Source organism: Diorhabda sublineata, chromosome X (genome assembly GCF_026230105.1).
Source record: "Diorhabda sublineata isolate icDioSubl1.1 chromosome X, icDioSubl1.1, whole genome shotgun sequence".
Lineage (NCBI taxonomy): Eukaryota > Metazoa > Arthropoda > Insecta > Coleoptera > Chrysomelidae > Diorhabda > Diorhabda sublineata.
Genome location: NC_079485.1, coordinates 3133664 through 3157452, shown reverse-complemented (window position 1 = coordinate 3157452; position 23789 = coordinate 3133664). Strand labels below are relative to the sequence as shown.

Here is a 23789-nt window from a genome sequence, read left to right as displayed (position 1 = left end):
TTATTGCAATGACATCCAGTTTGCATCCTTCTAGAATAAGTGGTTCTCAAAATAGAAAGAAATTAATTAAAGAAATTAAAAACATTGTCTAAAATCTTAGGGCGTTATAATAGACGATTTGACAGATATAATTGAAGAAGAAAAAAATATAGGTTAGAAAATGGATTAATGGCAGAAGGATTTCTGGGAGATCGATTTTACATTATATATCTTGAAATGCAGTAAACGATATATTTTTGTGAAGGTGATTTTTTGGTTCCAAATTCCATAAGAATTCGGAGAAAAAAATGTTTGAGGAAATGGAAAAATTTAATATTTTATACTAGAGAAATTGAGGAGACTAGTGGAAATGACTATCCTAAAAACCGAAAGGAGGGTAGTAGTTGTAATGAATTGAACATAGGAAAAGGTCTGCGACCAGGAAACCCGTTATCCATAACCCTCCTCAACTTAGTTTAGGAAATTAAAAAATTAGAAAAATTCAAAGCATATTTAAGACAATACTGAACACACTCTGTCTAACGATCGTTTCGATAACCTAGTTATCGTCTTCAGAGGCTGAAAGTAAACTGTTCACCTTTACCTTCGACAAACAATATAATTGTGCGTGTTGGTGTAGTGGTAGTGCGCACAGTGTGTTCAGAATGATTATCTTCTATCTTAGTACTGGAAGAAAAGGTCTATTGATCAACGAGAAAATAACAAAATATAGAAAAGATGCAACAAATCGAATATTTGGGAGTAATTATAACAAATAATGGAGACGAAGGAAGAGAAATAAAAAAATAATAGCAAAAGCTAGTAAATCGGCAGAAATGGTATCAAAAATGTTAAAGATTTATCCAGAAAAGTTGAAATAAGAATTTACCAAACATCATAAAAACCATTATTTACCTATGCATGTGAAACCTGGACAATGAACAAAAAAAAAAAAATAAAATAAACTAGAAATATAGGAACGTAGAATGCTCAAAAAGATTTACGTTCAAATTAAAGAAGATGATGTGTTCGGAAGAAGAACAAACATAGAACTATTTGAATTTATAAGTAATAAGTGGCAAGGTTGAGATATCACATAGGTAGAATACCTATGAGTACGAAAAAATGGAGAGAAAGACCAAGGAAAAAATGATTTGAGGAGGATATTGAAGTAAAGAGGATGGTGACTAAAAATTGTTGTTTTAGCCTTAGAAAAATTTGTGTATCTCAAGAATCAATAGAACGCGATTTTGTGTTTTATTTATCATTTCCTTATATTTTTTGTCGTAAAAAAATTATTGTAATGAGTTATTTTAACAAGAATTATAGAAATTATATTACTTTCAGTTTATGGAATTCTTTGTATATTTTTATCTCAAATTGAACCGGTTCATGGACATATTGTCAATGATAACTAAATCAATAATTTCTTTCTTCTAATTGATCATTAACAATATTTAAAATTGTCAAGGAATGCTAACGAGTTTATTGATATGTATATTTATTTATGAACTCTTCTATAAGTATGATTAACAATGGAAACTGGTGGTGTATCAGACTTCATTTCTCTAATTGTTTAAGAGCGATATGGAATTCATCAATATTATAACAATTACGATATTAATATATGTTTATCTTTATTGAAGCTGAAGTTGGATAGCAGTTTATTGTTATTGGGCAATTAATTTGTTTTAAATTAGTGTTATCTATAGTGAACCCCAATATAAAAGTTGATAGAAATCCATTTAACATCTAAAAATCGAATAGATAAATGACTTCTCGAAAACGACATATTAACCAAATTTATTTTCTCTTGATTTAGGTAATTTTAAGGAATTACCTGTTTCCTTTTTGTTTATCTGAGATTTGTTGTAGCAGATGTTTAATTTTACTTCTACTGCTTGTTTTTTATACATTTTTCGTAAAAACTTAATAAAATACACAAGCAGAATTGAGATATATGACCGTAGTCATTCTTAAGTCTTAATTGTATTTGATTCGATAATTTTTTAGTGATATAAGTCAATATAAACAAGTTATTAATCTAAATATGAAATGATACAACGAAAATTATAATTATTAGATACTGCGCTTTTTAACTGACGATGAGTTATTTTCTGAGCTGGAAACGTCGTTACTGCTCATCGAACTGCTGAAAATTATGAAGATGTTTCACTTGAACCTGCAGCGTTTTTAAAATTCGATTTCATCTCATTTAATATCTTTCGTAGGGATTGATCAAATTTTGATAAGATTTTGTCCCTGTTTTTACCAATTCTGGAATAGTAATGGCTCGGTGAGAATATTTTGTTTGTCATATTTGAACTACACTTTAATTGGCATATTTTTATACCAACCAAGAGATTTCGTTTACTCTAGTTACAATTCACTCATTGGACAATAACTAACTCAATTTTAGCTAAGTATGTACAAGCCATTCATTATTAGTACACGGTTCAATTCCTTCCTGTATGGTTTGTGAAGATTATGTTGAATTCTACCAGTTCGAGTACCATCATTCTCAATTTAAGACAGCTATGAACCTCCTTCGTTTCCTTCCGGGTAATAAATATTTTATTTGTGATTTTTTGTACGTATCTTAATCCCATTTCTACCCTCCGCTTTTATTTAGTTCTATAACACTCACATTATTTGGAGTACCGCTAAAAATATGGGATTAGAAAATGGATAACTTCTTCATATATTTTTCTTTCCTTGCCTTACCTCGATGTTTCAAAACCTTCTAGTCACAATTATTTGTCTTCACTTTATAATGCATTCAATGATACATTTCCGAATGTGATGATAATCGTCAAATTTTGAAGGCTTAATTAGTTTGTGTATTTATATGTATTGACATCGATGTAAAGATATGTATGGTTATATCATAAGAGGTTCGAAAATAATCGATTATTTTATGAGTAACTATACGTAACCTACGAAAAATACAAGAACAGCTCTGGTGTTTTTTTAGGATTACGAGTGAACAGTAATAATCGATCATTTTCGATTGTTCGAGTGCTATTCGTTATTATATAAAGAATGGGTCGATAATAATGAATCATTGATTTTATATATATATATATATATATATATATATATATATATATATATATATATATATATATATATATATTAATCGGGTTAAAACGTTCTTCGCCGTCTTCCGATTCCCAGTTTCCATTTTTCTCGATCTTCCCAAAGATCTTCTTCATATCCTTCTCGATACCTTCTCTCCAACTTAATCTTGGTCTTCCTCTCTTTCTTCTTCCTTTTGGTGCCCAATTTAAGATTTGTTTAGGTATGCGGTCTTCAGGCATTCTTTGGACATGTCCGTACCATCTTAACTGATTCATCCTAATGCCTTCCATAATCGTGTGTTGCACCTTCATGATCTCCCTGATTCTGTCGTTTCTTATTTTTTCCAGTCTTGATATTCCTGCCGCGCGTCTCCAATAATCCATTTCTGTGGCTTCAAGCATTTTGACTGTTTTTTCTTTTAGAGGCCAGACTTCGCTACTATATGTTGTTATTCTTTTTATTATGCTATTGTATATTCGATGTTTGTTTTCCTTGGATATTTGTTTGTCCCACAATACACTATTTAGTTGTTTTATTGCTTGTCTTCCTTGGTTATTTCTTTGTGCTATTGCATCATTAGTGATGATCATGCCTAGGTATTTGTATTTTGTACAATGACTTATTTTTTGTTTTGTTTCTTCAAGTATTAAATTTTGTTGTTCTCCTCCAATACACATATATTCCGTTTTACTAAAATTTACTTCTAGACCCCATTTCCTGTATTCCTCTACTAGCTTTCTTGTCATATATTCTGAGTCTTCTTAGTCCTGTGCCAAGATTATTTGGTCATCTGCAAAACACAGGGTATATAGTGTGGAATCGATAGTGGAATGCCCATGTTCTTACATTTCCTTTTCCAGTGTGCTAGTGCGTGATTTTGTATCAATGTTAACTTATTCCGAAGGGATTGATTGCGAATTTAAGACGTTACCATTGCAACAAACGTTGCTGGACCAACCAAACAACCTAAGTGATTACAGTCCTAAGCATATAACCGGTTATTTTTACCCTATAACTATGATCAATCCGTAATTTATATTGGATAATTTCATCATGAATCATATAATTATACAAGGTAATTAAGTGAATTAAAAGTTCTGATTGGTTCAAATAATGTAAAGTATAATCACAACAATTTACGGATGCGGCTTTATACAATTTTTGGGTCATTGTCATTGGATTATATATTAACTAGGTGAAAGAAAAATTCTTATAGGCGCACCCTTTGGGTTGAATTAATTATATTAATAACATGAAAAGTGATGTCATTTCCTGTAAATAGCACATGTAGCATTGAAGTTTAGCTTGTTCATATAATATTGACCATATTGAAGAACCGAAACAACAAATAAATAATATTTATTAGCAGGTTAAAAACCGAAGTTGATATTTTTTAAATATGAGAAATTATTTAAAAAAATGTATAAAACAGAATGTTCACCATGACATTTTTAAAGGGCACTGAAATTTAAAATTTATGTCTGATATTTTGATTGATTGGTATGCCTGATAATTGGACCAATGTATTTAAAAATGGTAAGTATATTTCATCCCAATGAGATAATAATATTGGAGAAAACGTTGTAAAAAAACTATAATACAGACAATTAACTGTCTTCCTTCCAGTTAGTCTATTTTAATTTCCTTTTTATCTTTTTTTTAATTCTATTTAGCTAGTTTAAGCTCAGAGGTGTTGAAATACTTAACTTATTCTGAAAAAATTGTTTTATTGAATTTATTTTTTTTTACCTTTATGTCATAACTCGAAACAGCTGCATCTCTCTATTCAGCAGACATCAGGGAGATCATGAATTGCTTTCCATAATTCTAATTCCAAAAATGTATTCAAACAATCAGCATTTAGAGATTCGTTAAACAGTTGCCTAGATAGTCTAATTTTTTATTATTATCACCTTCTTTTAAGTGTAACTTAAGAGATTTCTAGGGTTGATTCTTGTGTAGAACGAAACATCTTCTAATTCTATCTTTGCTAATACGAAGTTAGAATGATTAATTGCGAACGCTCTTGCATAGATGTGCCTCCAACATATCGGTGTAATTATAATGTAGATTTTTCGATGAGATAGACCATTTTGAGAATTTTAATCTCAACACCAATTTCATTAAATAAAATCACTTATCTCAGCTTTACCGTGAGTAATGGTATCGTGTTAAAGGTCTCCTTATTCTAAATTTCAGTTTTGTATCTTTAAAAATAGCTATACAAATTCAAAACTGAATTCCTTGGAGTAAATTCAAATGTATCACACTGTATACTAGGAGCGACAAATTGCATAGAACACGATTTACAACTACAACATTTGTTCAAAAATAAACAATTAAATTGTAAACGTTATTTAGTCACATTGTAATAAGTTTTTCCTACAAAAAAAATTTTTTACTTGCGAGGGTTTCTACTTAAGTTTTGAGATATAGCAACACTGATGTGAATATGTCAATTCTGACATTGTCATCATAAAGTTTGACATTTTTAATTGTGAACGTGATCAAACCAACAGCAGTGTGTCGATCAACTCGCTTGGACTTTTGGTGCAATTTCGTGGAGTTCGTCCAAAAACGGTTGTTGTGTCAGAAAACATCAATGCTGTGCGTAAACTGATATTACAAAATCGTCATGTGTGTTTTTCGCATTAGTCAGAGCACAATTTGACAATGGCTTAAAAGAAAGATTGTGTCGATTGGAGCAATGAAATGCTGACAAAATTCAATCGCGATGCTTCAAAAGAAGTCTATAAGACAGGCGACGAATCACAGATCTTTGCACATGAACCAAATAGCCAAATCTAACCAAAGTTGTTTGTGCACGAAGTACTTCGAACCAAATGGTCGCCTGTTTATTCGGATATGTCATCACCGTTCAATTATGAATGGCACACCGGCATTTGTTGGGCGGAAGTGATCGAAAAAATCAAAGAAACCAATCGCAGAAGACGAATTATCAATTTGATGGATCATCTGCCGTTTGACACCTAATGATTTCTTCTTATTCCCGCAGATCAAGAATAAATTGCGAGGTTGACGTTTTTCTACACCTGATACGTTCAAATCACATGTTTTGGAGGTACCCCAATCGGAAAGGAAAAAATGCTTCGACAATAGTCTCAAACGCATTCAAAAGTGTATTGATCTCAAGGAAGAATATTTTGAAAACCAATAAAGCCATATCCTATTATAATTTTTTTTTGTCTATCTCAAAACTTAAGTAGCAATCCTCATGTAAGTTGACAAATCAGTTTGCAATAATCATTAGTGTAGTAACGATTGCTTGATACCGATAAACATGTCTTGGTGCGGAAAGAATCAGTATTACAGTGTTAATTATTCATATATATCTTTTCAGTATTATGTTAACAAATATTGTGAAAAGAAAATGCGCGAAGTGGAGCCCCACGTTTTCGCGTTGGCCGAAGCTTCATACAAATCTCTCCAAGCAGATAATCCTGGACAAGGAAACATGAACCAAAGTTTAGTTATAAGTGGCGAAAGTGGAGCCGGAAAAACTGAATCAACTAGATTCATTCTGCAGTATCTATGTTCAGTTACCAGTGGTGTTTCCACCTGGGTGGAGCAGCAGATTCTTGAAGCAAATACTATATTAGAAGCTTTTGGTGAGTTGACGTTTGTTATAAATATCACTGATCAAATTTAAAATCCTGAAATTTCAGTAAAAAACCCTTTTTCTTAGTTACTTTTCCTAATTATGTATTCTAGTCCGATTTGGGTTTTTAGTTTTTGGCTGCTTTGAAGTATGAACCAGGTTGTTATCCACTCATCTCATATCAGGTATTTTCTTCATTTTATGGTTTACCAGAATAATTTTTCCAGTATAACGAAGGTGTAGCACAAAATCGCTCCTGTTGCGAGCAAGTGTGAATTTATAAATCCAGTGAATAATAGTGGATTTATTTAGTGGAAAGGGTCAGCAAAATTAGAATACTTATCAAGCCAAGATTTTGTTTCGACGATGTTTTTCCTATCAAAAATCGGTGTTTTAAAATAGCTCAAAACCTTTTACTGAAACCACTGTAATTGTTAAACGATAGGTCAGATTATTATATTTTTACATTTGTATTTATTTGCATCGTTAAATAAAACAGAAAACTTTTATTTTGACTTAATATATAACTCGATTCGAGCACGGTATAAAATGTATGCCTATCACAGTATATTTATATTCAACGTAATTTTAGATCAACTACATGTTTATTTAGCACTGGTAATAAAAAAGTACTAAACCATTCATGTATACCAAAACTTCTCAGAGACAATAACGGATGTTATGAATCTAAATTCCAATTAATAAGCGTATATGAAATATAAACAAACATTTTTAAATATGTACCATACATAACAAAAGCAAAATGTGGAAACCTATTATTTAAACACTTCTTATTTCTTCATTTTTAGGTAATGCAAAAACTGTTCGGAACGATAATTCAAGTAGATTCGGGAAGTTTATGCAAGTGTGTTTTGATTCGAGATGGATGATAGCTGGATGTATCGTTCAAGATTATTTGTTAGAACAATCGCGAATAACTTTCCAAGGTCCTGGAGAGCGAAATTATCACGTCTTTTATCAACTGATCGAAGAAGCCAAAGTAGGAATCAGATTATTATTCAATAGTGAATAAATGTAATTTATGTTGTAGGTCAATCAAGAATTAGCCAAACAACTTCACCTGAAAGAAGCCAAATTTTATAATTACCTTAACCAGTCAGACTGCATTAAAATCGAGGGAGATTCAAGAAGACTTGATAGTTTAATGTTAGCATTTAACGTTTTGCAAGTGCCACCGAACAAGTGTAATGGAATATTTCAGGCATTATCTGCCATTTTATGGTTAGGTAACTTAACTTTCGAAGACATTGATGGAGAGAGATGTCAATTGACTAAAGATGATGAACAAATTATAGAAATTTTATCGAAATTATTAGGATTAGAAGCAGATAATATTAGACAAGTTGTTTTATTGAGACAAATTAATGTTAGGGGGAGTATAACTGAAATTCCCCTGAAACTTCAAGAGGTAAGTGAATCAAGTACCGCTCTGCTAGGTTGTACTACCCTGTATATTCTGTTCTTTGAACGTTTGTTTATCATAACCTTGTATATGATATAATTCTAAAGATTCACTATATTTCACTGCCATTTTCTTTTTAATTAAAACTTCTAACTAACTGACGGTTATTTATTAACTCGGAAAATTGAAAGATCCATTAGTATCGCTTGATTAGAACATTTTGTTTTATTTTAGTCTAGAGAAAACCGACATGCCATGGCGAAAGCTTTGTACTCCCGTACGTTCGCGTGGTTAATAAATCACATAAACAATTGTACGAATCCAGGTCAGGATTCATCCAGATTTATAGGCGTTTTGGACATTTTTGGTTTTGAAAATTTCGCTGTGAACTCCTTCGAGCAGTTATGCATTAATTACACCAATGAAAAACTCCATAAATTTTTCAATCATTACGTTTTTGCTTTGGAACAAGAGATAGTAAGTATTGATTTGGTACAATATTAGTTTACAATATTTTACAGATTGATATGTTCGCTAACAATAGAAATAGAAAAACCTTGGTAAACTGTAAAAATTTACTATAAAACACTGTAAATTTACAGTCTTGTCCCAAAAGAAAGTTCCTTATTTTAGCATATGCTAAATGGCACACATTCCAGACCTATCAGACAGTGGCACCAATTGTAAGGGGATCCCGCCAAAATAATAGATAACAGAATGTAGTAGCTGTTTAAAATCAACTGTCAAGAGTAAATTTTTCTGGTGTCCGATATATTTATACAGTTATATATGGAAGACCGAAAATAAATCAAAATTGTAATTAATTTTTTTTCAAAATTCAGACATAAATTATCATATCATTTTAAAATAATTAATTTTCCTTCACACTTTTTCAGGCTTAGGACTGACAAAAAAGAAATAAGGCGAGTTTAAACAATTAATTAACACTTGTTGAGTGTTATTTTGGCATTATGTGGATTCTGAAAAATTATTATATTTAATTTTGTATTTATTAAAAAAATATATTATAACGCTTGCAATTTAACTTTTATTCGGGTAGTATATTTGTTTATCCTTTTTTTCTTTTTTTACTGGGTTGGATATTATTAGACGAACTATATTCAAAATATTTGCTAAGATAAAAGAATTGAAATTATAGGCTTCCTCATTTCTAACAATTGAAATCTTCAATTTCTACAAATTATAAAATTTATGAATAAATTACTAAAATATTAGAACCATTTTTTCATGATTACTTTTCGTTTCTTTTCATCTTATTAAGGCTTATTGTGGGTTATTGTCACGTTCTTCTTGAAATGTCAAACATAATCTTGGTAGTGAATTAAAGTTTTCGAAAGCTCATCTATTCTTAAATCTTTTTTGTCGTACATTATAAATACTCTGTTCGATACTCTAAATAACAAATTTCGTTACAAGAAATCTCAAATATTTCTATGTTATCCTTGATATATTCTGCTTTGTTTTGAATTTACAAAGTAACTTTTCTGTGGTAATTTTTGATATTATATCAATAATCTTCTTCCACATATTTCCATCCATAAATCTTACTAAGCTGTCCATAATTTTGTTAACATTGGCTTCCTTTAATATGCTTCTCATCATTGTCTTCATATCCATTCTTATTTCAATTCTTTTATTATTTTGTGTGTTTCCATATCTCCTCTTTATATTCCAATTCTTAATATGCTACCTACAAAGTAATCTTCTTTAGTTTCTTCTAAGTTTTTCTTCTTCACACATAATCTTGGTCCATGCACATCTGTCATAAAATTTTCCGCCTTGATTGATCTTCCTAGTCTAATTTGAAGAACCCTTACTCCTCGATTCATTGTTATGTTTCACATGTGTTTCAGTAATTGTCACCTTAACTGACCCTAATTAATAATTAGGTATAAAATAATAAATAAAAAATAGTATTTCTTTGATGTGTCACTAATTCCTACTTACCATTTACATAAACCGAGAAAGACATTCTCCATATACATGAATACTACCTACAACATTTTTGATCAGTACTCGTATATCCTAAAAGAATGAAAAAAAAAAAAATAAATCGTGTGCACAAATAATGATGACAAATACTTTTATAATTACTTCTATTATGTATTTTGATAGATATTCTCATTTCCATTTCATAATTTGTTTTTCCTTTGACATGCATAATTTATTTCTCTATTCCCTTGTGATCTCCATGTTTTGAATTCTTGGAAGTTATTAAAAACAAATTGTTTGATTATTATGTTATGCGGATATGTTAAATGCTTATTGAGCAAATCATTGTTGAAAAAAAATTTTAACATGTGTTTATTTTCAGCACTGTGGTCAAAAATTCTTTGTTGAATATTCACATGTTCTTTATTTCCTAAAAATAATCTTAAATTGGCCCTATGCACATTTGTGGAGTTACGTAACCAAGTAATAATTGCAAAAATTGCAAAATAAATTATACAAGTATTATCACGTGGTTATTACAACATATTAATCCCGTTATATGCGGTTAAAATAAGACAATAATCGTAATCACAAGAAAAAACAGATTCTAGAAACAAAGTCAGAGACACAGTTGAGAAAATTAGGTTATCTTTTAATTTCGTCGCCATTGTTTGGTTCAAAGTGTTCAGGTAAAGTCGAAATTAGCTCTGTAAAAACTCTTTCTGATTGGCCTGAAATGTGTCCTATTTAGCCTATGCTTGTTATTTAAATTTAAACAAAATTGAAAATTTATATATATTAGATATTTATTTACTTTCTCACTTATTTTTAGTATATTCAAGAAGAAATCCAGTTCAATCATATAGCTTTTACAGACAACACCCTATGTCTAGAATTATTAGAGAAACCACCTCGTTGTGTTTTGAGACTACTATCAGAACAGTGCCACTTACCAAGAGGTTGTGATGCTTCCTATATTTCCAATCTTCATTCTGAATTTGAAAACCATGAAAGATATGTGAAAGGTAATGTATCAGTCCCAGTTTGATATTGTAATTAATATTGATTATTCAATTATTTTTTTGATTTTTCATAATTTGGATACTCACTAAGCACATAGTATGGTTAATTAATCAGATTTTTAAATAATTTTTTGATACTGAAAATAACCACCCATTATTAATTAAATTTAATAGTTATTGATTTATGTAAACTGTAAGGGATATATGTTTTTTCTGCAGAAAAAATGTGAGGTAATAACCCTCACTCTCAAAAACTACTATGTGAAAGGGCAAGTAGTGACCTGAAATTCATTATCAAAATTAACTATAATATAATAAACCACCAAAATAATCGTCATCATGTCGCAGAATATATTCTGAATGTACCCTTTTAATTCGTTGTATCTCCCTTATTTTTCAAACAAGTGTACATAAAGATGTATCCTTTTTTTTTGGACGTACTATCTTGAATATTAGTATACAAGTATACATTCATTACTTACAAAAAACTAATTTTTTAGGTGAAGATCGAAGAAAATGGGAAACAGAATTTGGAATCAAACATTATGCAGGCTGTGTAACTTACAATGTTAAGGGATTCGTGGACAAGAATCGAGATGTTCAACAAGATGTATTTTTTGACATACTTTCTAGAAGTAGTAATGAATTTGTACAAGAATTGTATACCTTCCAAGACCTGTCAAATACTATAGCACAAAGGAGTTCTATTGTAAATGGAGCTACTTCGACTGTATCGAGAGGTACTAGTAAGGGCAAACCTACTGTTTCAGATAGTTTTAGACACCAACTTCAGGCTCTTGTTGATGTGTTACAGGTAAACAGATGCTTCAATTTTACACGTATAATATGATAGGACAAATGTACAGATTATGTGGTAATGATTTTTTTATTTTGATTTTATGCATGATACAATTCTAGGTTCAATGAAATCATTCTCATAATAGACCATTTTTACTTCAATTTATTTTCAGGATAGTACTTTTTCATTTCGATTGTAACTTTTAATTATATTTTTTCTTATTTAGTATATTTCCACTGTACTCCAATCTTTTACATTTGTTGTTGTATTTCTTTCATAAAAAGTTCAATCCAATTATAAACAACTAATATAAAGTAAAAAAATTATAATTAGTAATTCTCTTTGCAGTCTACAACCCCTTGGTATGTCCGATGTATAAAACCAAACAAACACAAACTTCCAGACAACTATGATGACCAGTTAGTATTAGATCAGCTCAAATATTTAGGAATGTTGGATATAATACGCATAAGGAAAGAGGGCTTCCGAATTCACATGACCTTTGAAGACTTTGTCATTCGTTATCACTGTCTTTCCAAAAATCGCTTACCTCCAGACATGGTCAAAGCCTGTCTGAATTTAATAGAAAGTCATAACGTGCCAAAAACTGAATGGCAAATAGGCAAAACCAAAGTTTTTATGAGATCTCACGTACATGAACCCTTGGAAGAAGCCAGAAACAAATTGTTAAAATCTCGTGCTGTATTAATCCAAAAAACTTATAGGAAGTACATTAAAAGAAAAGAATATATAAAAATCAGAAACGCCGCATTAAAAATACAACACGCTTATAAAGGATGGAAACTAAGGATAGAATTTTTGAAAAAAAGAAGAGCTGCAATTGTTATACAAAGTCATTTGAGAGGAGCTTTTGCTAGAGAAGTAGCAACCGCATTGAGGGAGATGAGACGTGTTGATGAAGAAATGAGAAAAAGAGAAAAGTTGGAGGAAGAAAGAAAGCAACGAGAGGAGGAAAGAAAACAAAAGGAAGAAGAAGAGGCTAGAAGACTTATGGAGGAGAATCAAATAAATGATATGCCGCCGCCACCGTCGTCGTTCATCAAAGAAACGGAAGATTTAGAAAAAAGTGAAAAGTAATTTTTTATCATTATTCACTTTCACTTGCTGTTATATCTAATTGATATTGGTAAGAGGAAGACAATTACATATAATTGCAATTTTTCTTTTAGAGCTGCTGAACAAGAAATTGCAGCACTTTCACAAATGGCTGAACAATTGAAACATAACAGACCCGAAGTACCAACTGAGTCTGTAGATTTGGATAATCTCTTTGCTTTTCTTTCTGATGTTCAACCAAACAATCGTAACCAAATTATTGAAGAAATTGGGGAAAAAATGGATGAATTGGTAGAGGATTTGGATGTTGAGTTGGAAACTGTAATACAGCAAGAGTTGGAAGGATTGGCTCAAGAGCAACAACAACCTACACCACCAAAAATGGGGCTTCCTACACTCCCAGAGCCTACTGAGCCACCTCCACCACCTCCTCCTATAGATTTTCAGGTAAAAATCAATATTTACTAAATATATTCAATTTGTTAATTATACCTGGTGTTTCAGGTGGTTCAGGAATCTACTCCAGTATTGGTGGAAAAAGAAACGAAAGGAACATCAGATGAACCAATTTATGAAGCAGTTCTCCCAAGAGAAGAAACTGTGCCAGTTTGTGTATCTCCTCCTCCACTTCCAGCTCCACCTAGTCGGCTGTCATCAGAATCACCAAAACCTACTCCTCCTGTATCAAGATCTAACAGTGGCGTGGTTAGTAAATAAATTAAAATAGAAATAATTTTATTTTCGGTAACATTGTAACATTTCATTAAAATTTTGTTATTTCACTTATAAAAATAATCAATATGCAATAAAATTTAATCAATTATTGGTCATACTCGGTTTTGCAGAACACTGCTTGTGTAATTTGATGCAATCAACTTTTAATGGTCGATATCATTTTATTAACGTCGAGCTTAAGTTACTAGAAAATATTTGTTATACTTTTTCATACAAAAAGCAAGCACACTCTATTACACTCTGGTAGTTCGATTGATGTCTGCAGTATGGATATGCCAGTGGATTTTGATCTTGAACTTCTGTAGGTTGTAGTGTTCGGGAAAGACGCGCCTTGGTAGCTGGTTACACAGACTTGCACTTCTTCAAAGAGAAGAGTCCCGATAAATTGACCTTCTGGGCGTCTGCAGGCGAACTCGGTGTTCATGAGTCAGGACAGCGACCTTTCTTCTATGCCTAAGCTGAGCAAATTTCTGGTCAACTTTGGCTCGCCTATAAAACGAGCTCCAAATGTGCGAGCAATACTCCAAACACTAACGAATCTTGGCCTTCTAGAGAATTAGAAGCTGGGCTACAAGTTTTGCTGAAGTTGTCTTAGCTAATTCGCCCCCGTGACTATGCCAGGATATATTGCTCCCAACCTCAATACCCAACAAGCGAATTCGTGGTAATGGTGGTATTTTTTGTCCAGAACCACAGTTTAAGCCTTCTTTTCAAAAACTGCAGCTGGGCTTTTGCAGATTGCTTCCCCAACAAAGATAACTTTTTCCAGAATAGGTTAGAAACAGTGAATATTTCACTGAATACTTCTTTAGTTTTCTTCCAAAACCACATGACAATATTTCTATATATACTGACATCCAAATTTCTTTTTCTCTAATTAACTTAAACTTATGGACATGGCATGGCCTCAGTCACAAGACACAAACAAATTAGCTGAATGTTTAATCGATAATCTACTATGTGCACTAAATCAGTTTGCTCCAGAAAGAACAGTGGTATATACGGAAAAATTTGGAGATAAGAAGTGGTGGAATGAAGAGATAAGTAATGAAATTAAACTAAGAGATCATCTATATCAAAGAGCCATAGTAACAAAAGCTGATGAGGACTGGAACAATTATAGACAACAAAGAAACAAAGTTGTATCAATGATCAGAAATACGAAAACTAATTATTTCAATGATAAGATTGACTTGTTGAAGGACGACCCCACAGAAATGTGGAAAACAATAAAAAAACTTATAAATTCCAAAACAAATGAGGGACCTAAACCCGAAATAATATTTGATAATAAACGAATCACAGGTAAAGAAATAAGTGAACAATTTAACATATTTTTTCTAGACAGTATTAAAGAAATAGTGAAAAATAATAATCAAAATGAAATTGTAAGTAATATAGAAGTTAAATGCGTAATGGAAAAATTTAAAATTTTAGAAATGACAGATCTACGAAAAATAGTAAAAAAGATGAAAAATAAAGAAAGTAATACTGATGGTATCACGGTACAAATATTAAAATACGGGTTTGAAGCAATAGGAGACAAATTTCTTAAAATAATTAACAGCAGCCTAGAGAAGGGAATTTTTCCAAACTTTTGGAAGAACAGTATGGTCATCCCAGTTGAAAAAGTTAAGGATACTATTAAATGTGAGGAGTTCAGGCCTATCAATATGGTACCACCATATGAAAAACTCCTTGAAATATGTGTAAATGATCAAATAGTGAAATATATTGAAGAAAATAAAATCTTTACTGACTATCAGACAGGTTTTAGGCATAAAAATTCGTGTGAAAGCGCTTTACAAACTGTGATATTTAATTGGAAAGAGGCATTGGAAGAGGGCCATCTTGTCGGTGTAGTTTTCTTAGATTTTAAGCGTGCCTTTGAGACAATCTCCAGGCAGCTACTATTACACAAAATGGAAAAATATGGGTTTGGATCATCCATTCTCAAGTGGTTTCAAGATTACTTAACTGATCGGACTCAAGTAACTAAGTACAATAATATTTCAGCAGCTGCTCAAACCACTTATGGTGTACCACAGGGAACGGTGTTGGGACCCACTCTATTTATTCTATATATAAATGACATTGTTAAGGCTATAAAAAAGTGTAGAATCCAGCTGTTTGCTGATGACACTATGATATATACTGTGGGTGATAATGTTGATGAAATAATACAAACACTAAATGAAGAACTCAGTAATTTATTTGAATGGTTGAATATCAACTCTCTCAGACTTAATATAAATAAAACTAAATTGATGATTCTGAAAAATAAAAATAAGGTATTGACTCTCAATGCAAACAGTGTAGTTAAAATAGACAATGAAATGGTTGAAAGGGTAGTACAGTATAAGTACCTAGGTTGTATAATAGACGAAAATTTATCGTTTTCTGAGCATTATAAATTTATAACAAATAAAATTGCTAAAAAAAGTAATGTATTAGGACGTACGTCACAAAACTTGAGTTGCTGGTCTAAGTTAACTATTTATAAAACTATCATTGCTCCACATTTTTATTTTTGTTCCACATTGTTATTTTTGATGAATAATACCCAGATAGATATTTTACAGAAAAAACAAAATAAGGCATTACGTATGATTTTGAACTGTGACAGATATGCTAGAATAACTGATATGCTAAAAACAACAAATCTTTTAAGTGTAAGGCAAATTATAACTTATAATACTATGATATTTATTTACAAGATGTTGAATGATTTAGTACCTAAACACCTACTCCAAAACTGTAAATTTGTAAGAGATATACATAAATATGATACACGGTCACAAAATAATTTTTATATAAATAGGGTATCTACTAATTTCAGCCAGAATAGCTTATTTTACAAAGGTTTAAAGCAATACAATAAACTGCCTGAAAGCGTCAGGCATTCGGGTAGTCTATCGCAGTTCAAGAATTTGTGCAAAACATTTATAAGAGAGAATATTGTTATATAAGTGGTAGCTATTTATCTGGAAGTACTGTATTTGATTTATTTATCTTCTTTCTGTGTGAATATGGAATTTTGTATATGTATATGTTCTAGCCAAGTGCTATTAATAAAGATTATTATTATTATTTTTATAATTACAAGTAACTAATCGTTTTAGCATCCTACATGGAGATATTCTCATGATCATCAACAACAGATGCAGCAACAGCAACAACAAGAAATCCAAAGCAATATTGAACGAGAACAAAGGAGAAAATTCAGGGTCGAAAAGAAATTACAAGAGCTGCATGAGAACAATGAAAATGAGAAGCTGAACATAGATGATATACAATTGGATATGGTGGAATTTGCTAACAACTATTTCAATGCTCATGAAAGAAGTCCCGAAGGAACCATAATGGCCACATTGACCAGAAAGAGACAAAGCTCGGAAATGATACCAAAAGAAGATATGGTTGTTTATTATAAAGGAAATTCCATACCCAGCTCACATATTCATCTCTATGATCCAGATAATATTAATATTGCCTGCAGTATATTTAGGGTGAGTAGTCAATTTGTTTAATTCGACTCGACATTATACTAACTAGAGTGGGATCAAAACAAGACTGTTTGAAAACAAAAAAAAACTGGGAGAGCGTATGGGTTTGGAACAAAACATTGAAAAAACTTCCAAGCTCATTCCAAGTCGAAATTTATACAACTAAAATATGTATCATATTAAATATAAATAAGAAATATAGAGAATAATAATCATCTTGGTTAACTAAGCAACCATTTCAGTTCTTATAAGTTTGAAACTAGTTTAGGAATACTTAGGCATACCCAAAGAACTAGAAAAAAATAACATAGGTAACTCTGTTAAGTGTAGGGAAGAAAAAATGAAATAAACTAGATAAAAAAAGACTCTAACATTCTTTTGGGGAAACAGCATCGATACAATAATATGGAAAATAGACAAAAAACATTGGGCTATTGGGACAACATAGCGGGGTTAAAATTGGGAAAATTTCACCAGAAAAAAATAAGAACAATTTATTAGCCATGGCTAATCTGCATTGACTAAACAGAGATTCTAACAGGACATTTTTACCGGAATGAACATCTGTAGATTCTGTGGGTTGGGGGAGGAAATATCTATCCCCACACTTACCCAAAGCTTACTTAAACTATTGTATAAAGAATAGGATAGTAGGTTAACCTTATGAGAATAGTTGTTGAAAATAGTGCTGTTTAAAATTCTGCAATCAAAAAAACTAAATTACACATTACGAAAAATCAAAAACGGAGATTTTAATTGTTACTTCTTAGTTATGTACTATTTTTTTAAATCTAATAACATCTATCTTCAAGTAATAAAACAGAAGTTACCCGAACTGTTTGAAAGAAATATCACCTATCTGAACGACAATTAATTAAGTGCTTTTCGCAGTGATTACATTAGATAGCATCTCAAAAACTTCACAAAAAGCAGACTATAATGCTACAGTTAGTAGCTAATGTGCATATTTTAACCTCCAGGGCAATAACCAATTAAGTCCAAAAAGTCATTTTGTTGGTACTTACCTTAGCATAAACAGTCACATCAAACTCCACACAGTAACTGCCATTACAGTTTCAAATAGGAGATATTGCCATGCGCAGCATAAAAGCAGTTTGAAATAGGAGGTATTAGAATACAAAGATTATGTACATTTCTGAATTTTTTCGCTTAAAATGCAGATAGGAAGTATTAGTAGCTCACCGACGATATGCTGAGCTTAGCTTATAAATATTTTTGTGACTAGTAATGCTGATACATTGTTGTTATCATTCTAGGACCTGAATAAATACATCCGTGGTGAACTAAATGGCGAACGAGAACTCCAAGTGATCCAATCAATAGTCGGTTATGCTTTAGAACGAGAAGAATTAAGAGATGAAGTGTTTGTACAATGTATTCGGCAAGCTACTAATAACCCAAGTACTGAAGGAACGGAGCGAGTATGGTTATTATTATGCCTTTGTGTGGTTTCGTTTCAACCCTCTAAATTACTCTATCGATACTTCGTATCTTTTCTGAAGAAGAATCTCTCTCAACCTGGAAGAATTAGTCAGTATGTTCAATGGTGCTTGGACAATTGCAATAACAATAAGGTTTCAGTTAGAGAACATCCTCCATCTTCAGTAGAAGTTGCTGTAAGTATAAATAGTTGAATATATACATAAAATGCTTGATATATTTGTGTCACCATGCAACCAGATGGGTTCTACCACTTTGGTAAATAAAACTAACTTATTTGAACTGGGTTATAGTTAAAATAAAAAGTATTACCCCCTCCCTAGTGGACATTAAATTATTTATTTACTTTTGTTCCTCATGATATCCTAAGTCATTTATGACATATTGGGGCAAATATTAATTATTTTCCATTCCTTATGCAGGCCATGAAGAGACTGGGTACTATCGTATGTAGATTTTTCTTTTTGGATGGTCGAACAAAAGCAATAGATGTACATCCGACAGATACTGCAGGAGATGCAGCAAAAAAATTAGCTGAACGATTGGGATTGCGTAATTTAGAAGGTTGGGCAATATACCAAAGTCGGCCAGATGGTGAAGAACATGTTAGGGCTCATCATTATTTGTACGATGTTATTGCCCAATGGGAATTGTAAGTGTTGTTTTCCTCTTATAATTATTGCAATGATTTCTTGAACCTTTTTTAGAAATCAAAGTAAGTTGGTAGCACCCAGTGGTTTATCGACATTGGGAAGAAGAAGTGGTCAAACTGTTAGTGGAGGAGAGAACAGATTTATTTTTAAAAGAAGACTCTTTAAATCTAGTCGTGAACTTAGTCAAGATCCGGTAGAAGTTAATTTGATGTATGCTCAAGCTGTACATAGTGTTGTGAAGGTAACTATATATTACAATAAATTTGTTGATAAAACTACTTAAATCCGGTTTTAGTGTGATGATTTTCCTGTGACGGAGAAAGTCGCATTACAATTGGCTGGTTTACAAGCACAAGTAGCTTTAGGAAATCCCAAAGATAATAATAAACTCGAATATTATAATGATATTGACACATATCTACCCTACAGAATAAGCAGGACTCGAGGGGATGATGTGTGGGTGAGTAAATATTTTTTATATGAATAGTTACTTCTGATGGTATGAATGTTTCTAGTAGATATTTATTGATTTATTAATGATTTATTTTATCTAGAAACTTAATTCTGTAGTTTGTAGTTTCTTCATATACTCATCTGGTGGTGTTTCTGATGCCAAAGACAGGTTAATTTTATGTATATCCACTTCCATTTCAGCCCATGACAGTTCAGTTTAACTCATAGTATGACACAGTTTGAAGTAGGAAATATTTGCCAGAAACCTTTCACCACTCTATCTAAAATATCCCATATTTCTATGGTCAAGTATACATGAGTAACATATGTACGGAAAAATACCAACAGAAATCAGAAAACTGAATCTTTTCAAATCTAGATTTTCGTCAGTCCCATATTACAACTAATAGAAGATTACGAAATCATTTGAAATTTCAGTCAAACGACATTTTTAATAATATGTGATAAGGGAAACAGTTCTCGCCCCAGTTCATCCAGTTTCACTTGCTGTTCCTATTTATTCAAACTTCATCTTTTCCAAATTAGTTTATAATTGTCCTAATTTAAGAAAGGTAGTTCCATAATTACAAAGAGATTTGTGTTTGGTTACTGGTTCTTGCTTGGTTGGTGCCTGAATTGAAAGTATTCATGCTATGAAGACGTTGGTATTTGTTTATTTTTTTAAAAACTCAAAATGACTTAATTTTTATGTGAAAAATACTGATTTTTGTATGATGTATAATAATAATAGTTATTTTAATGATTCTTCAAAATGATTAATTTTCAGGTACCAATAATTGCTCAAGCACACCGACAATATGGTGCAAATCGTACCGAACTGACTGCCAAAGCTCTCTATCTTTCTTGCGTCATGCAATACCCTTTGTATGGTACCACAATGTTTTCAGTTACCTATCGTGGTTATTGGTCGTATGGAAATGCTTTAACTTTAGGTGTTAACAGTGAAGGTATAATGCTTATCAAAAATGATGATAAGTTTGTTCTTAACGAGTTCCATTATCAAGACGTTGAAAGCATTCTTCTGGATCCCAGCGATAGTTTTATAACGATAACATTACAGAGACATCTAAACGATAATAATAACAAATGTTACGTTTTTGAAACGACCCAAAAGAATGAAATAGGTTCTTTAATAGCTAGTTATTGTCCTTCACTAGCCGGTTGGTTAACTGAGAGTGAAGCTCCTACAAAGAAAGTTAAAGCCATAACCAACGAGGATCGTGTTCGGTTGTATCATAACTTAGTTAATTGCAGACGAGCTTTAGTCGATAACGATATTCTGAGAAAACCTGTTGACACTTCTGGAAACTTTTTAAGAAACACTCTACGTAGATTAAGCAAACATAAATTGGATAAATTGAGACAAGAACATGGTGGAGATACTGGAGAAACTTATAAAGGATTCCATTATGCTTTTTGGGCATTTAGTAGACAACCTTTGCAACAAAGTATTAGCCGAATACCTGAGCCTGATGAGCAGATTATGCTCCAAGTGTTCCAAATTATCCTGACTTATGCTGGGTTGGGACAAAATGGTATGTACCATTTCTTTTAGTTGTTGATTAGTTATTGTCTATGAGTTGCCTCCTATCGAGAGGAAGAAGTTTTCAATAACCTAATTATTGATATGTAAAATAGTCCTAAATGAATTTTCACGTTTTATAGGTGAGGTTATAAGACGAGTGGAAGATGAACATGTAACTCTCTTACAAACTATCATGGAACGATGCATGAGAAAAGAATCTTTACTCTGCGAACTCTATTTGCAACTTATAAAACAAACTACTGATCATCCAGATCCAAATTCAAGAGTTAACCTGAGACATTGGGCTTTGTTGTCTTTAGCTTGCTCTGTAGTTCTACCTCCTAACAAGGCTATACGTAGATATCTGATTGCTCATTTGAAACGATGTAGCTCTGATTTTGTCACAGAAGAAGGAAAATACGCAAGGTAGGAAAACTTTTATGAGTATATTCTACTTAGCTGAGTAAGTGGGAAACATTATCTGAACTAGATATTAATTTTTAAGATTTGCGGAGAAATGTTTATCAAAAACTCAGGGAACTCGAAGACGACAGTGGCCACCATCTAGAGAGGAAATTCTTTGTACGATCAATAGACGACCAGTATACGCCAGATTCCATTTCATGGATGGCCAGTATCATTCAGTAGAATTCCATCCATCTGCTACTGCAAAAGATGTACTTGAAGTGGTCAGAGATAAAATTGGACTTAGCAACGAGGCAAAAGGTAATGACAATATATCAAATATTCAATTTCTAATAATTTGACAGCTTATACTTTTTTTTTTATTTTTCCAGGTTATGCAATATATGAAGTCCTGGGTAATTCAGAACGGAGTTTGGCAGCAGAAGAAAAAGTAGCGGACGTTATGGCCAAATGGGAAAGATACAGGGCAGCAACTACAGCAAACGCAATAAATAATACTGGTACTACGAAAAGAGCGAGACAACATCACTTTTTCCTATTTAAAAAACATCTTTTCATGGACAATTTTATCAATTTAAACGATCCTGTAGAAAAAGAGCTGCTTTATCACCAAGTTCTGCATGATTTGAGAACTGATAGATTCCCTATAACAGATAAAGAAGCAGTAAGTTGGTGAAATTTATTACTTTGTCTCTTTTTGTAAAATAATTATAAGAAAGATTCGATTCTGACAAGATTTCTGAACTATGTTTAATTAGAAATAGCTTCAACAGACTTCTTAATCTAATTTCAATGAGAACGTTCCTTAGAGAAATTTTAAATACAAGTAAATAACATATTTGAACTTTAGAACCATCATTTAGTTTGTCCCTTATTTTCAACTTCTGAATAAATATTTCTTAAACTTTTGGCTGCAATATAAACTCAATTACTTTTACCGATCTCAGATCATAAATGTGGAAAAGAAATTAGAACTTAGCCATTTAATTCAGATGCTTTTTCCCTCTTAGTTAAATGTATGATGATATATCATTTCAAATAATTTTTGAAAACAAGTCATCAAACTTAGATCAGTGAACAAGATGAAAAAATTATAAATTTTCACTTTGACATAGACAATATGATTATATTTTCTACGTATGACTGTATTTGAACTTGGAATATGAGATTTTTTTTAAGACACAATTTTTTATAGATGATGTTGACAGCACTCCAAGCTCAGCTGGAACTGGGGGATCTTGAAGAAATTATTCATGATTACAGACCTATAGCTGCCCATTGTTTACCAGCACGTATGGTCCCTATTTTACCATGTGAAGGAGTTCAAATGCATCACCAATCGTTAAGAGGAATGACACCTTCAGAAGCAAAACAGGCATTTTTGAATCTCATACAGAGTTGGCCTTTGCATAAAGCTACAATTTTTGACGTTATGGTAAGGCATATATTATTATAAATAGTCACCTGCAATTTATTTAAATATCTTTTTGTATGTACAGTTTTGAAACATTAGATTATGTTTGTCTCAGATAATATAGCAGAATCTTTTGAACTGTTAATCTACCAAAATTAGTTACCATTGAAATGAAAAAAATGAAAAAGTAAATTATTGAAAAAAAACACTAGATCTTGATAGTCAATTAGAAACTCTGGACTTGATATGGAGGGTGTATTTAAAAAAATTTTTCAATGTTTATTGTACCAGAGAAATGAAAAAGAAAAACAAAAATACACATTAATTGTAATCTGTGTCTATAAGAAAATTACTCTTTACTCTAAAACAGAGAGAGTACTGAATTAGCTACAATATATACTTATACTTTTCAAACAGTTGTTTTAGAGTTAGATAGTATTGAATATACACGGAACAAATTATTTTCTGAAACATTATTTAAACTTGAGCTCGTATCATTCTATTTAAATGCAAATTTCTACATTATGAAAACTTTTCGTTTAAATATTCAATTACTTTGATTGTTTTCCAAAGTTTCTGCTTTCTACTCTCCATTGTATCTCCAATAGAAACTAGTTTTAAAATAATTTGAATGGTTTAGAT

General features: G+C 31.5%; 1 protein-coding gene across 3 annotated transcripts in view; it reads left to right on the top strand.

Annotated features, from left to right (window-relative positions):
* The window catches only part of LOC130451219 (myosin-VIIa), a 59660-nt gene that overhangs the window by 31691 nt on the left and 4180 nt on the right, over window positions 1-23789 (top strand). For all 3 annotated transcript variants that reach the window (XM_056790097.1, XM_056790099.1, XM_056790098.1), the window contains 19 exons: window positions 6422-6689; window positions 7489-7679; window positions 7731-8108; window positions 8337-8579; window positions 10888-11080; window positions 11578-11891; window positions 12225-12970; window positions 13067-13400; window positions 13458-13658; window positions 16811-17197; window positions 18472-18831; window positions 19078-19307; window positions 19363-19549; window positions 19604-19768; window positions 20549-21317; window positions 21448-21733; window positions 21813-22033; window positions 22105-22397; window positions 22929-23168. In XM_056790097.1, the coding sequence (XP_056646075.1) occupies window positions 6422-6689; window positions 7489-7679; window positions 7731-8108; window positions 8337-8579; window positions 10888-11080; window positions 11578-11891; window positions 12225-12970; window positions 13067-13400; window positions 13458-13658; window positions 16811-17197; window positions 18472-18831; window positions 19078-19307; window positions 19363-19549; window positions 19604-19768; window positions 20549-21317; window positions 21448-21733; window positions 21813-22033; window positions 22105-22397; window positions 22929-23168 (6006 nt within the window). The remainder of the gene's footprint in view (window positions 1-6421; window positions 6690-7488; window positions 7680-7730; window positions 8109-8336; window positions 8580-10887; window positions 11081-11577; window positions 11892-12224; window positions 12971-13066; window positions 13401-13457; window positions 13659-16810; window positions 17198-18471; window positions 18832-19077; window positions 19308-19362; window positions 19550-19603; window positions 19769-20548; window positions 21318-21447; window positions 21734-21812; window positions 22034-22104; window positions 22398-22928; window positions 23169-23789) is intronic.